Source organism: Rhinichthys klamathensis, unplaced genomic scaffold (genome assembly GCF_029890125.1).
Source record: "Rhinichthys klamathensis goyatoka isolate OS25496 unplaced genomic scaffold, OSU_Roscu_1.1 h1tg000937l_1, whole genome shotgun sequence".
Taxonomy (NCBI): domain Eukaryota; kingdom Metazoa; phylum Chordata; class Actinopteri; order Cypriniformes; family Leuciscidae; genus Rhinichthys; species Rhinichthys klamathensis.
The window spans coordinates 325,652-338,444 of record NW_026607265.1 but is presented as its reverse complement, the minus strand read 5'-3'; the positions used below and the strand labels follow the sequence as shown (position 1 = coordinate 338,444).

General features: G+C 38.0%; 1 protein-coding gene across 1 annotated transcript in view; it reads left to right on the top strand.

Annotated features, from left to right (window-relative positions):
• cacng2a (calcium channel, voltage-dependent, gamma subunit 2a) overlaps positions 1-12,793 on the top strand; it is a 36,496-nt gene extending 23,703 nt beyond the window's left edge. Inside the window, exons 3-4 of the mRNA XM_056244175.1 lie at positions 3,927-4,067; positions 11,741-12,793. Coding sequence (XP_056100150.1) covers positions 3,927-4,067; positions 11,741-12,285 — 686 coding nt within the window. The 3' untranslated portion in view covers positions 12,286-12,793. The remainder of the gene's footprint in view (positions 1-3,926; positions 4,068-11,740) is intronic.

Here is a 12,793-nt window from a genome sequence, read left to right as displayed (position 1 = left end):
ATATAAAAAATCAGTTTACTGAGTTTTGGAACAATGGATCCACAGAGAAATTAAGCAATAGGTCGAGGAGGGAGAGGAAGAGGAGGAGGAAGGGCAAGGGCAAGAAGACAAGCAGTCTCGGATGAAATTCAAGCCACTTTAGTTGGCCATGTCCTTGTCCATGGTATGACTATGAGGGAGGATGGGCAACGAGTACAGCCAAGTTTGAGTCGCTTCACTGTCGCCTCCATCATCAGAACCTTCAGGTGGGTGTGGTGGCAAACACATTTATATCACTGAATAAGAGACAAACATTTCCAATTGTCTTTGATGAGGTTTACGTTCTTGCAAGAAAAGGCCAGCAGTCGTGCAGTCGTACAGTCACACAGAGTGGCTGCAGAGTGTGACAGTGAAGGGAGGGCATCCTTTCTCCTTTATAGTCTTGACTCCCAGAATGTTATCTTTCTAGGCCAGTGATGGTATTTCAACCATATGTGGAACATTCTTAGATTTGTTCATCATATTGTATCCTTGAGTGGAGGCCCTCCTGTCACGTATGTACAAACACTCTTTACCAGTCCAATACAATTCCATATCTGAATAAGGTTTGTGTGTGCCCTTTTACTGTCATATGATGCTCACACACATCTTACGTAAGTAAATATAAAAACAATTTTAGAGCCGAGAGTAAAAAAAAGTTTTTTTGTTTTTTTGTGTGTGTGTGTGTGTGTGTGTTGTACTGTGTAGTACATGAATGAATAAAAATGTGCCAATGTATCCATTGGTTGTGTCTTTTGTGTTCATCATGTGAAAAGGTTTGTGGGGAGGAGGAGGGGGGGGGGGGGCATACATAACTTACCAGTTATGTTGTAACGACAACATACAAGTTATGTTGTTATGTTGGAAATGTTAATTTTAAAATTATTGCACCAGTGTGTAAGACTATGTTGTAGTGTGTATATTTTTGACGTCTTGTGTGTCCTGTGTGAGGGAAAAGTTTGGTTTTCCAGCAAGAGTGAATGGTTTTAATTGTGGAGCATCATTTTGACCTGAAAATAGGATGTTTGGGGAATTGGATGAGACGTTATGGATTTGTGTTTACTGTTTTGAGAATACGAGGCATAGTTTCAAGACATGTGTTTAAGCAATTACATGTACAAATGGCAATTCCTGACCTCATATGGTTTTACTAGTGGAACATGGTAGTAAAAGATAAAACAAGACACTGAGAATTATTAGGGACTCACTTAGATTGAGTGGAAAGAGAGAAAAACAGAGAGAAAGAGACAGATAGGAGAGGACGGAACAAAGCGCAAGAAAATTAAAATGCCGTTCATCACTTCGAGTGAAGTCTCGTTTAGTTTTCTCAGAGAGTGAGAGAATAACTGCGGCACTAGAAAAATCTCACCTTATATAACACATGCAGCAGATATCGCCATTTAGCACAGTGCATATTCAATGCATTTACCAAGTAAAATATTCATAAAAGAACAGTTTAAGAACTTTAGGTATTTCTATCTTGCAACATTTTGCTAAAACTGCACTATAGTTGTTTTAGCAGTAAAACTGACGCACGTTTGTGGTAGCTGACTTTGGCTTCTCGTGTGATCTGCAGCAGATGGCACAAGTGCAGTGGTTTTAGGGTGAAGGTGAGGACAGCACAGGACAGAAGAGCAGATGACCCTCTCAGGGGACCTTCAGACCCCGCTTTAGCCAGCAAGAGTTCACAGTCCTGTCATGCAGTCCACACATCAGGGTTTACAGCACAGCAGGGAGGGACAGAGAGACAGAAAAAAAAACTGCTGTGCTTGCAGACTAGATGAAGTGGTGAAAATTTAACTAGCCAGATGAAAGCATAACTTTGCATATCAAGTATTTTATATAAATGGAGATAGATAAAGGAGAAGAGGTAAGAGATGAGTAAGCAGTAAGAATTGAGAAAGACTGTAAAAGGAAAAGGACAGGAGAGAACAACACTACTGCATGATAAAAGCAGACTAAAGTATACTTCAGTTTTGGCGTGAATGCTTAGCATATGCATACAACCAAATGCATAGCCTTTCAAAGTATACTCCATTGATACTTTGCATGTGCAAACAGGCATTTGACACATGCACACTAGAAAGATTTGTCCAGTTCCTGCTCTATTTCTTTCCAGAAGTTACGACTGATAAACATTATACTTGCTTAAACTTGAGTTACGTGAATCTCTTACAAAAGTCTATTGTTGTTGCCATCTCCAGTAGTTTGTTGTTGTCCCTTCTCATTATTTTATTCAATTCTTTTGACAACGGCCCAAATCAGTTTTGCCACCTTGTGGACCAACAAATTAGTGCAAAAATTCAAGGTGCATTTGCAAGATGAGCGTACACACATGGTTAGAAAAATCGGGCTGCGCGCATACAGTACACTTTAAATCCGAATAAGTTGGAAAAACGCAACAAAAAAAATTTGTGGTAATCAGTTATATAAAAAAATTTAAGTTAAGAAATTTTACGTTTAAGTAAGCAGAACTGGCAGTTTTTTTTTATTTTGTATTCATATATATTAATTGCTCTTAAAGCTGCCGTCGGCAACATTTTTTTGATCATATTCAGTGAAATCGACACTATAATCCGACAGAACAACATAAATAAAGTGGTTTTAGAAAAAACCCCGAGCTTCTAACTCCACCTGGAGCGTGTTATTTGTTTTGTAAAAATCCACAGCTCCCGGATCATCGGGGGTAAGTTTACCCTACTTAAACCAATTAATTATTTTGAGCATTAGGGTTTACAGTGCATCTCAAACTACAAAATATTGTACTCTAATGTCACAGCCCATAATACTGCATAAGCATCATTCTTCACATAAACCCATGAACGAGTTGACAGAACTATTAAGTGTTTGAGTCATATTATGTTGACAATCTTAAAAGGATAGTTCACTCAAAAATGAACATTATCGTTTTCTCACCCATTGTTCATTGCAAACCAATGTGGCAGCAAAGAGTTTAAGTGAAATATGTCTATAATTTCAAACTATTGATCACACAAAGCAATTGTATAGCTTCAGAAGACCTGAAATATAAATAAAAAAAACTGAGGGAAAGAGACAGATTGATGCATGGCGCTTTTATGAAGCACTTTTTTTTGGTCACTATAGCTTTCAAAATGGTAGAGCATGGTGTTATCAATGGGTTCAAGGGTTCGATTCCCAGGACAAGTATGAACATGTATGCATTGAATGCAATGTAACTCACTTTGGATAAAAGTCTCTGCCAAGTGCGAAAAAAAAAAAAGAAAGGTTGGAGATTGGCACTGGTTACTGTGTGCTTATAGGAAAGATCTGCATGAACATTCTGCAAAGTATCTCCTTTTGTTTTCCACTGAAGAAGGAAAACAGGTCTAAAATGACACAAAGATGAGACAAGTATGACAACATTGTAATTTTTGAGTGAACTATCCCTTAAGCAGCACAAATGTTCAGCTGAAAAACTTATTGGTGAGTTGAAGGCTTGGCAGACAGGCCTAAAAACATTCATTAACACATTCACTTGTCATTTCATGGCTCGAATGAAGCCAAGTCTTGTTGAAGTCTCACTATGAACATACTTTGTTAAAGCGTGCAAATAGAGGCATCTGTATGCAGCCTAATGTCTCTTGTCCTGTTCAGTCTAGGACTACATGAGTGTTTGAGTTAGGCACAAGTGTTTGGTGAGGCTCTTGGCCTCTGATTGCTCTTCCACAGGCATTTTAAAGGGTGTGGGAGCTGTTTACTCTGCTGGCAAAGTGTTGATTGGCTGTGCTCAATGTGCTCAGAGAAGAACAGCTGCTAAAAATCACCCGAAATGACAGCTTTCTTCATTCGTCTCATTCCCTCTCTCTGCTCTTTTACACGGATTCATTCAACAAGTAACAGAACATCTTATACTCACCCCACCTTCTTCTCTGTCTCTCCATTTGTAGGGGCCGTGCGAGCGTCTAGTATCTTCCCCATCCTCAGCGTCATCCTGCTCTTCATGGGTGGCCTGTGTATAGCTGCCAGCGAGTTCTACAAGTCCCGCCACAATATCATCCTCAGTGCAGGAATCCTCTTTGTGTCTGCAGGTGAGACTATGGAATGAAAGAGTATTTGACCAACATTTACTGAAGCCTGTACGTCACTGATGGGTCATTCTGTGTCAAATCAAACAAATTTTGGAAACTTCCCCTGGCTCAGATTTTTTATTTTGTTAATATTCTTTCTTTAGAAAGACAAACCTAAATAGTGATGAAAGCCAAAATATAAAATTTACTGAGTAATCCACTATTTGTATAGGGGGGTCAAAATGACAATTTTCCCCTGAGATTTGGAGCCAAATTACAGGGGGGTGAAAATGACTTTAGAAAGATGGCAGCATCATTATTTTATTTTTACACAGAGATTGGTAGGTCTATTAGTAAAATCGGTTGACTTTAGCAATCTTTGTTTCATTATATGCCAACGGTGACAGTTCAAAAATGGCCAAAAGCACTTCTTGTGTTTTTTTGCCTCAAGTTTGCATTTCTGTAACTCAAGAAGTATTAAAGATATCGTAATATCCTTTTAGATTCTTGTTCTTAACAAACTTTTCTTTTGGTATTTTCATTTTTAAGGCCCTTGATGATTCAATCCCAGAGATATGGACATGTTAATGCGATTCCATGAGTAAATTGGTCAATTGTACAAATTTTCAGTGGTCAAAAACCAAATGTGGGTCACTTTTAGCTGATACTTTTTCCTTTTGAAGAGGTATATCTGAAGAACAAATAATGTTTAAACTAGAAATGTATCTTGTGTCCCTCTATCAAAAGAACTTCATAAAACATAACTCTCTGAGTACCAGAAATCCACAGAAAATGGTTAAATTGAGGCACATTAACTTGCTCTCAAACATGCATTTATAAGAATCTATATTTTAATCATTGTTAGGGATATTTGGAAGATGGGATTTTGTTCATTTTAACAGCTTCTGAAGCTACCAAGAGTACAAACATGCAGTTTCGTAACTATGTTACCGCATTGACATACCTATATCAAAGAGATTAAACAATCGAGGGCCTTAAAAATGAAGATTCCAAAAGAAAATGTTCATAGAACAAGAATCTAAAATGTAAACTTAGCTCTCAGAGAGGTGTGTTGTATTCAATTCTTTTGATAGAGGAAAACTAGATACATTTCTAGTTTCTGTGTTATTTGTTCTTCAGACATTCTTCTTTAAATAGTATCAGCTGTTTAAAAAGTTACCTACATTTGATTCTTGACCATTTCAAATGGATAAAATTGAACAATTTGAACATTGACCTGCTTTTAGATCCCCATATCTATGGGACTGAACTATATAGGGCATTGAAAATGAAGGTTCCAAAATCAGCTGATATTAAGATATCTTGAATACTATTAGAGTTACATGCATGACAACTTTAGAAAAAGAATATTTATGACACTTAGACAGGTATATATATTATACAATTGAGCTGAAAAATTTGATACATTTCTAGTTTTAATATGATTTGTTGTTCCGATATTCCTCTTTAAAAGAAAATTTGTACAATTTACCAATTTACTCAAGGAGCCACATTAGCAAGTCCCTCTGGGATTGAACAATCGAGGGCATTTAAAATGAAGAGACCAAAAGAAAAAATTGTTAAGAACCAGAATGTAAAAGGATATTAAGATATCTATAATACTTTTTGAGTTTCAGGCATGCAAACTTGATCAAACCGTTGGCATATAATGAAACAAAGATTGCTTAAGTCAACAGATTTTACTAATAGACCTACCAATCTCTGTGTAAAAATAAAATGCATATAATAATGCATGCAAGGGACTTCAGGTTTATTTGACACAGAATGACCCTGATAGTCATCACACACACTCTCTAGAAATACATTACTCATCATGATCACACATACTACAACTCATACAATGCCTGCATTCCTCAGATATACCCTTATTTCTCCCAACACAGGTTTTCAGTTGTGTAATGCATTAACCCCAATCAGGGCTCAACAGTAAGGATTTTTTTTCCTGCTAGCCGACTCATGCCAGAAAATTTCTACGTGCCCACCAATTAATCAATTTTGTGAATATTTAAATTTTTTATGTATCTTTTTGTATGTATACTTAAAGATATTAATAGCCTACTTTTATTTAACAATGATGCATTAAATTGATCAAATTGAAATGATAAATGATAACATTTATCATTTTCCGTTTACATATTTAAAATTTTGGGATTGGTAAGACTTTTTAATGTTTTTGAAAGAAGTCTGCATTTATTTGATCATAAAAATACAGTAAAAATGTTTTTATTGTATTTACTGAAATAAAACTACAATTAAAATGACATTTTATATTTGAATATATTTTATATGTAAAATATACGACATGTATTTTAAATGTAAAAAAACTGCATTTATTTGAAATAGAAATCTTTAGTAACATTATAAATGTCTTACGTCACTTTTGATCAATTTAATGCATCATTTTTAAATAAAAGTATTAATATCTTGAAAAAAAAAACATTTGAACGGTAGTCTATACTATATAATGAAATCATTTTTAAAAGTTATTTATTATAGATTTTTCACACATTTCTTTCTCAAATGTGTAGTTTTTTCTTTACAAATAAATTTGGCATTATAGCTGGACTTGTCAGAAAATAAATGGCATACATTAGGGCTGGGCGGTATGACGGTATATGTTGTGGCGACGGTATAAAATGTCTATCATTACTGTACGTTCACACCGCCGCCGACTTGAGCTTCCAAAGCGGCCGGAATTCATTCATTTTCAATGGAAGCTGGATTTTCTCAGCTGCAAGGAGCGTCAAATCCATCGGCGTCGCGTTTTGGGCGTTTTGAGCGTAAATCAGAAAGTTGAAAGAAGCTCAACTTTATGGTAATGAGCTGTGATGTGGTTCAGCGGCAAGCAGCGGCAAAACGCCAGCCCACCAATCGGAATATAGACGTCCTTCGCGCTGGCTGATTCCGGAGAAACATACAATGTAAACTTTCGTTCCTACCAAAACATTAGTTCCAAGAAAATGGAAGAGAAGCTAATAATCGCCGTTGCTGGGATTCCTACAGGTTTCCTATCATTTATGACATGACGTTGTTTGCTTATAGGGACCGCATAAGTGGAACTTTTATTTGAAATATTTACGAACGCTCGTTTTAAAGCGGGAATGCAATTCATTTGCTCACGGTGACACCGATTTGACCGCAAATAATAATAATAATAGTTAACTATTCTTTTTTTCCTGACCAAATGTGACCAAAACGGTTATAAAAATAGACCTAATAGATATACTGTGGAAGGGTTAACCCTAACCCTACCTAGTGTTTATAATTGTCATTATAAAAGGTTTCTTCAATGTATTGCTTGTTTTTTTCTGTTTATTACATTTCATGTTGTGACACTTCTATTCTCCCTGTAACGTCAGAGCGTTCAAAGCATCCAAAGCGTCAACAAGCTTCCCCGTACTTTTTGACAAGCATCCTTGACAGGGCGGCCAGAGCTTCTTTGACGCTCAAGTCGGCGGCGGTGTGAACGTAGTTATAGATGTTGCTCTATCTTGTATATCGCGGTATGTAAATATGTATGTGTCGCACAGCACTATAGGGACGTCCCGCGTGACGTCACGCCTTTTGGAGCTGCCATCTTGACGGAATAGAAAATGCTAAACCGCCGGTGATAATACAGCTCGTCGCGAAATATTCCTATCATGCCCGAGCGATGCTGTGCATTTGGATGCGATCAGATACGTGATAATACAAAAGGAATATCTTTATACCGTATCCCAAAAGAAACAAAACGGAGAAAAGTGGTTGGCGGCAATAAACAGGCAAAACGCATGTATGCATTCCTAGATCAGTTACTTCGCTAGGCGTATAATTATCACATTACATTCTTTCGTTTTCAAATACCAAAAGCTGATCTTGTATTTTATTTGACACTTCTTTAATCGTTAGAAACACAGGTTGAGACAACAGTCTCAATGACAGTTTATCATACTACAGTGACAGTCAGTGATAAGTATAAAAAAGTATATAACTTATAAGAATAGGCTATTATTTCGTTTTTCTTGGATCAAACCAGATAAAACAAATTCATTAAAGATACACTTAATCTTGTTGGTGATTTTGTTTTGTGTTTTTCCCTGTAAACTCAGTTTAAAAATTATTACAGGTACTATAATTTGGTGATAAAAATACATTGACCAACCTTTGCGGTGATGATTGAAAAATAATTTTCTTTTAATGAAGCTCCGGTGTAGCGTGATGGGAAGTGAATAAGGTAGCTGTAATGTCACCGAACTCAATGTCAGGAAGTTTTTCTACACATTTAATGCCTGTAAAAAGATAAAATATTTTGCACCATGATTTTGCGCATGCAATTATATCAATACTGTAGCGCAAAGTATTGCAATATTTAGGCTAATTATACTAATAATTATATTATTAGTATAATATTATAATATATATTATAATATATATTACCCACGGCAATGGATCTATGGCCCTGTCCCAAATGGCGCACTTCATGCGGACTTTCGGTCTCGTGGACTTAAATTGCGCGTGCTCGCCGAGTCTACGAATCCGTAGGCCGTCCCATTTAGCATTTTAACGCTCTGAAGTGTGCTCAGCAGCGCCCCCTTTGTACCCTTGAAGCGGTCTTCCGCGAAGCCCGCATAGATGCAGGCTCCACGCACTTTAACTACCCAGGAATCCTTGCGAAAGGCCAATCAGACAACGGATGGGAGGAGATTTCGCTCACGGACAATTGTTAACATGGCTGAGAAGAAAATATTTAAGTGTAATTATCATTACGGTTTTTATGACAAGTTTATACAAACATTATGATCATCGACCAGTGGTTGATGTCTCAAACATAGGCTAATAATAGCGAGCTGAATAATACGATCGCATTATGATTCATTAAATAAATAGAACAGAATGTCAGGGCTTTACTGAGTCATATGTAAACACAACAACAATAGGCAGCATATTTCCCCGAACCTGTAGCTCCTGTCCATAACAACAATCAGACCGTCTTCCTGTTTCCGGCGTGGCGATCGAGTCTGTCCCAAAAATACCTCTCAATGCGCCCTCGCGGACTCGCGCGAAGGGCCCTATAGGTCTGCACTACATGACGTCACCGAAGTGTGGACTCTGAGGAAGTCCACAAGTCCGGAATGTGCCATTTGGGACAGGGCCTATGAGTAGCCGACAGATGTATTCCGTCAAAATGGCTGACACGCGGCTAGGGGTCACGTGACTGGGAGATCCCTATTGACACTTCGGAGTCATGAAACGCATGAATGAGACAATAGAGCGGGACATGATTGATGTTAAAAAAAAGAATTATAAAGCGCAATACGTGGCACACTGCCAACGTGCGTGCACGGAAAGCTGCCTCTTTCAGAAGGCGATCATGAATTTGGGACGTGCTTGATGTTAAAAAAATAATAATAATCTTGATGCGGTGTACTTGAATGGTCGAATATACACACAATTATGTCAAAATGCCCATCATTTGCAATTACATTTCTAACTACATGTTAAATAAACCTATACCTGAAAAACTTAGTTTAATTGAATTTTTTATATTGAATTTGTCCTATTGAATGTAATTTTGTAATTTATGACAAAAATAAAATGAAATAATATAACAAAAAACTATATGGTGATATATATTATTATCAACCATATATATTATTATTGCAACCCCTTCTTAAACATGCTACCACAAATCGCTTTCAGGCTCATCTTAGCCAGTTTATTTAGCTGAAAAGCTGACAAGTTGACAAGCAGAATTTGCAACAAAAACTTTAACTTGGCAAGATATAATGCATGTACATGCATGTATCTCTCTGACCCAACAGGGTGACAGTTCAGTCAACTGGCCCCCGATACTTTTTAGCAGTGCAATTCAGTAAAACAAAGATTTTCTGAAACCAAACCTTTGACCTTAATGCCCAGATCAGCACGATATCACTTAGAAACAGTCTTGCACTGGACTTTTTTCAACAAGCTGCCTCAGTGATATACAGTAGCTAGTTAGCAAGTCGATTTCTTTTTCTTTCTTTTTTTTCTTTTTTTTTTGTTTCACTTTGGTCCTGATTCTGTAGCTAGGCTTAGAAAGGCCATTTGGGATTAAACTCTAAAAATATGGTGTCCCTGACACACTTTCCCAGTGATCCATCATGGTGGTTTCACTCCGTCACAGACGACTCCACCAGAGTGTGACTGAAGTCAGCAGTGAGCCACAGATCATGTTCCTGTGAGGTCACCCACTCTAGTCTCCGTTATAAATTCAATTCTTCACTCTGATCTTCTCATTTACTTGCTCCCTCTGACAAATTAAGGCACTCAGTGTTTAGTTTATGGCTAAGGGGTTAAGGATATTGTGAAACTGCCTGTGTTAACCTTACCATTTAGAGGGCAGTCACAGTTTATTTTGTGAGGCATCGAGATGACAGGATGATTCTGTCATCCTCAGCCACATCCAGGGTCTAAATTTTTTTTTTTTTTTTTTTTTACCAACTAATGGTGGATACATTTAGAAAATGTATTAAATGTGAAGAAAAAAAATTGTCTATTATTGAAATTACATATTTTTTTCTTGTGATAATGTGCTAATTTAAGTTATTTCAACCTTTGTGGAACACAGTGCAGATTATAGAAATGATGAAAGATCAACTTCTGATGATAACTGTACCACTGAGGTATAAGTTGTTTAAAGAAAGCACCGCATGTCAGGTTTTCTTTAAATGTTAATTTGTATGTCTTTGTATGATTTATAATATTGCAATTCTTATATTTCAGATCTATTCAAAACCACAAACATTCATACAGACAATAACTTGAATAAACCTCTTGTATAAGGAACATCTTTTCAATTTCTGATTTAAAATTCAAATGTTCACTTTTTTTCGGATTTAAAGTCAGAAGTGTATACGTGTTGTACCCATAGACTGGTTGTACCTCAATTCATACCAGGATGGAAAGTGGTGGGATTTCACATTTTAATCCATGTAATCAAGAACACAGCCTCCTAGCATTAGCATTAATAAACACCGTTTATTTTGTCATGCTGGGCTGGACAAAACTTGTCAAACATTATTTTTTTTTAAACCCATCAAATTATAACTGTTGAATGAGAGTCAAACTTACCAGCTTTTAAAGATGGCTCCTCTGAAGACTGATGTCACTTCCTCATGCTCAGATCATTTAAAGGGACAAGTCACTGTTTTTTGAGGTAAATAATTGGTGCAGCATCAGAACTCACAGACACAGGCAAATGAATGATCCTGTTTTAATTCAAAACATTTTTTTAATATGACTGATCTCCTTTAAAGGGGGAACTATATTTAATTATAAAGGTTATATTTTTATTTAGAAATAATTATTCTATGACTGGCAATGTGCACATGGTAAATGCTTGTCCTTCATTTGCAAAACACTTAATATCAAATGTTTGTGTTTAGTACACGTCTTCAAACACAAATAGCTCTCATTTTGTGGAATGATTCTTCTTCTTTTCATCATATCTCTTACCCCTGTTATTGACGTGTATATCACTGCACAGCACCCTTAGAGGCCTATTAACCTTAGTTTACATGTAAATGACTTTATATTCTATTGCAGGGATGGCACTTTTTTATTTTATAAAAGTCACTTGAAGACGTGCTAGATTGTGAATAAGCATTTTAGCCATAGCTAGGGGGTTAAAATCTCTGCTTTCTTCCCCACAGGCCTCAGTAACATCATTGGCATGATCGTGTACATATCAGCCAATGCGGGGGATCCCTCAAAGAGCGACTCCAAAAAGAACAGCTACTCGTACGGCTGGAGTTTCTACTTTGGTGCTCTGTCCTTTATCATGGCTGAAATGGTGGGCGTGCTGGCCGTGCACATGTTCATCGACCGGCACCGGGAGCTGCGGGCGGGTGCGCGGGCTGCAGATTACCTGCAGGGCTCGGCTATCACGCGCATCCCCAGCTACCGGTACCGCTACCGGCGCCGCTCCCGCTCCTCGTCCCGCTCCACGGACCCCTCACACTCCCGCGACACCTCGCCGGTGGGCTTGAAGGGTTTCGGGGCTCTGCCCTCCACCGAGATCTCCATGTACACACTAACCCGTGGGGGCGACACCCTAAAGGGTGGCCACGGCACCCCCACTGCCACCTACAATTCGGAGAGGGACCACAACTTCCTGCAGGTCCACAACTGCATCCAGAAGGACCTGAAAGACTCATCCCACACTAACACAGCCAACCGACGCACCACCCCTGTATGAGCCACAACCTCCCCCCGTACAGATAGCAGGGCGAGGGAGACGGGAGCAGGGCAGAGGGGGGCGGAGGCCCGGAATATTAGGCTACAGATCAAACTTCATGTACCATGCGTTTTCACGATTCGGAGGAACCGGGAGGATTTTTACGTTTCGATCAAAGATTACACATGTATGCATGATTTTGCCATTTGCCATTGACAAAATGAGGCTGGTTTGAAATGGAGAGAGGCGATAAGAGATATGCAGAAGGGTTGTGCCGTGACACGGGAGCTGTAGCTTGTGGCATTGATTTGACATGTTTTTGTTAAGAAAACATTTCACCACCCGTCGTCGGTCTACATGGATCAGCAAGCTACTGCTCCCTCATAAGTCTTCTTCCCCTCTCCACTATATTCATCATATTTATTTATATTTTTAATTTGTTATTTGCATAAAAAAACTGTGAACCACAGCAGTAGGGTATTCAGTAAGAAATAGCCTGGTCTGCAATCTCTTACAAAAGGTACTATAT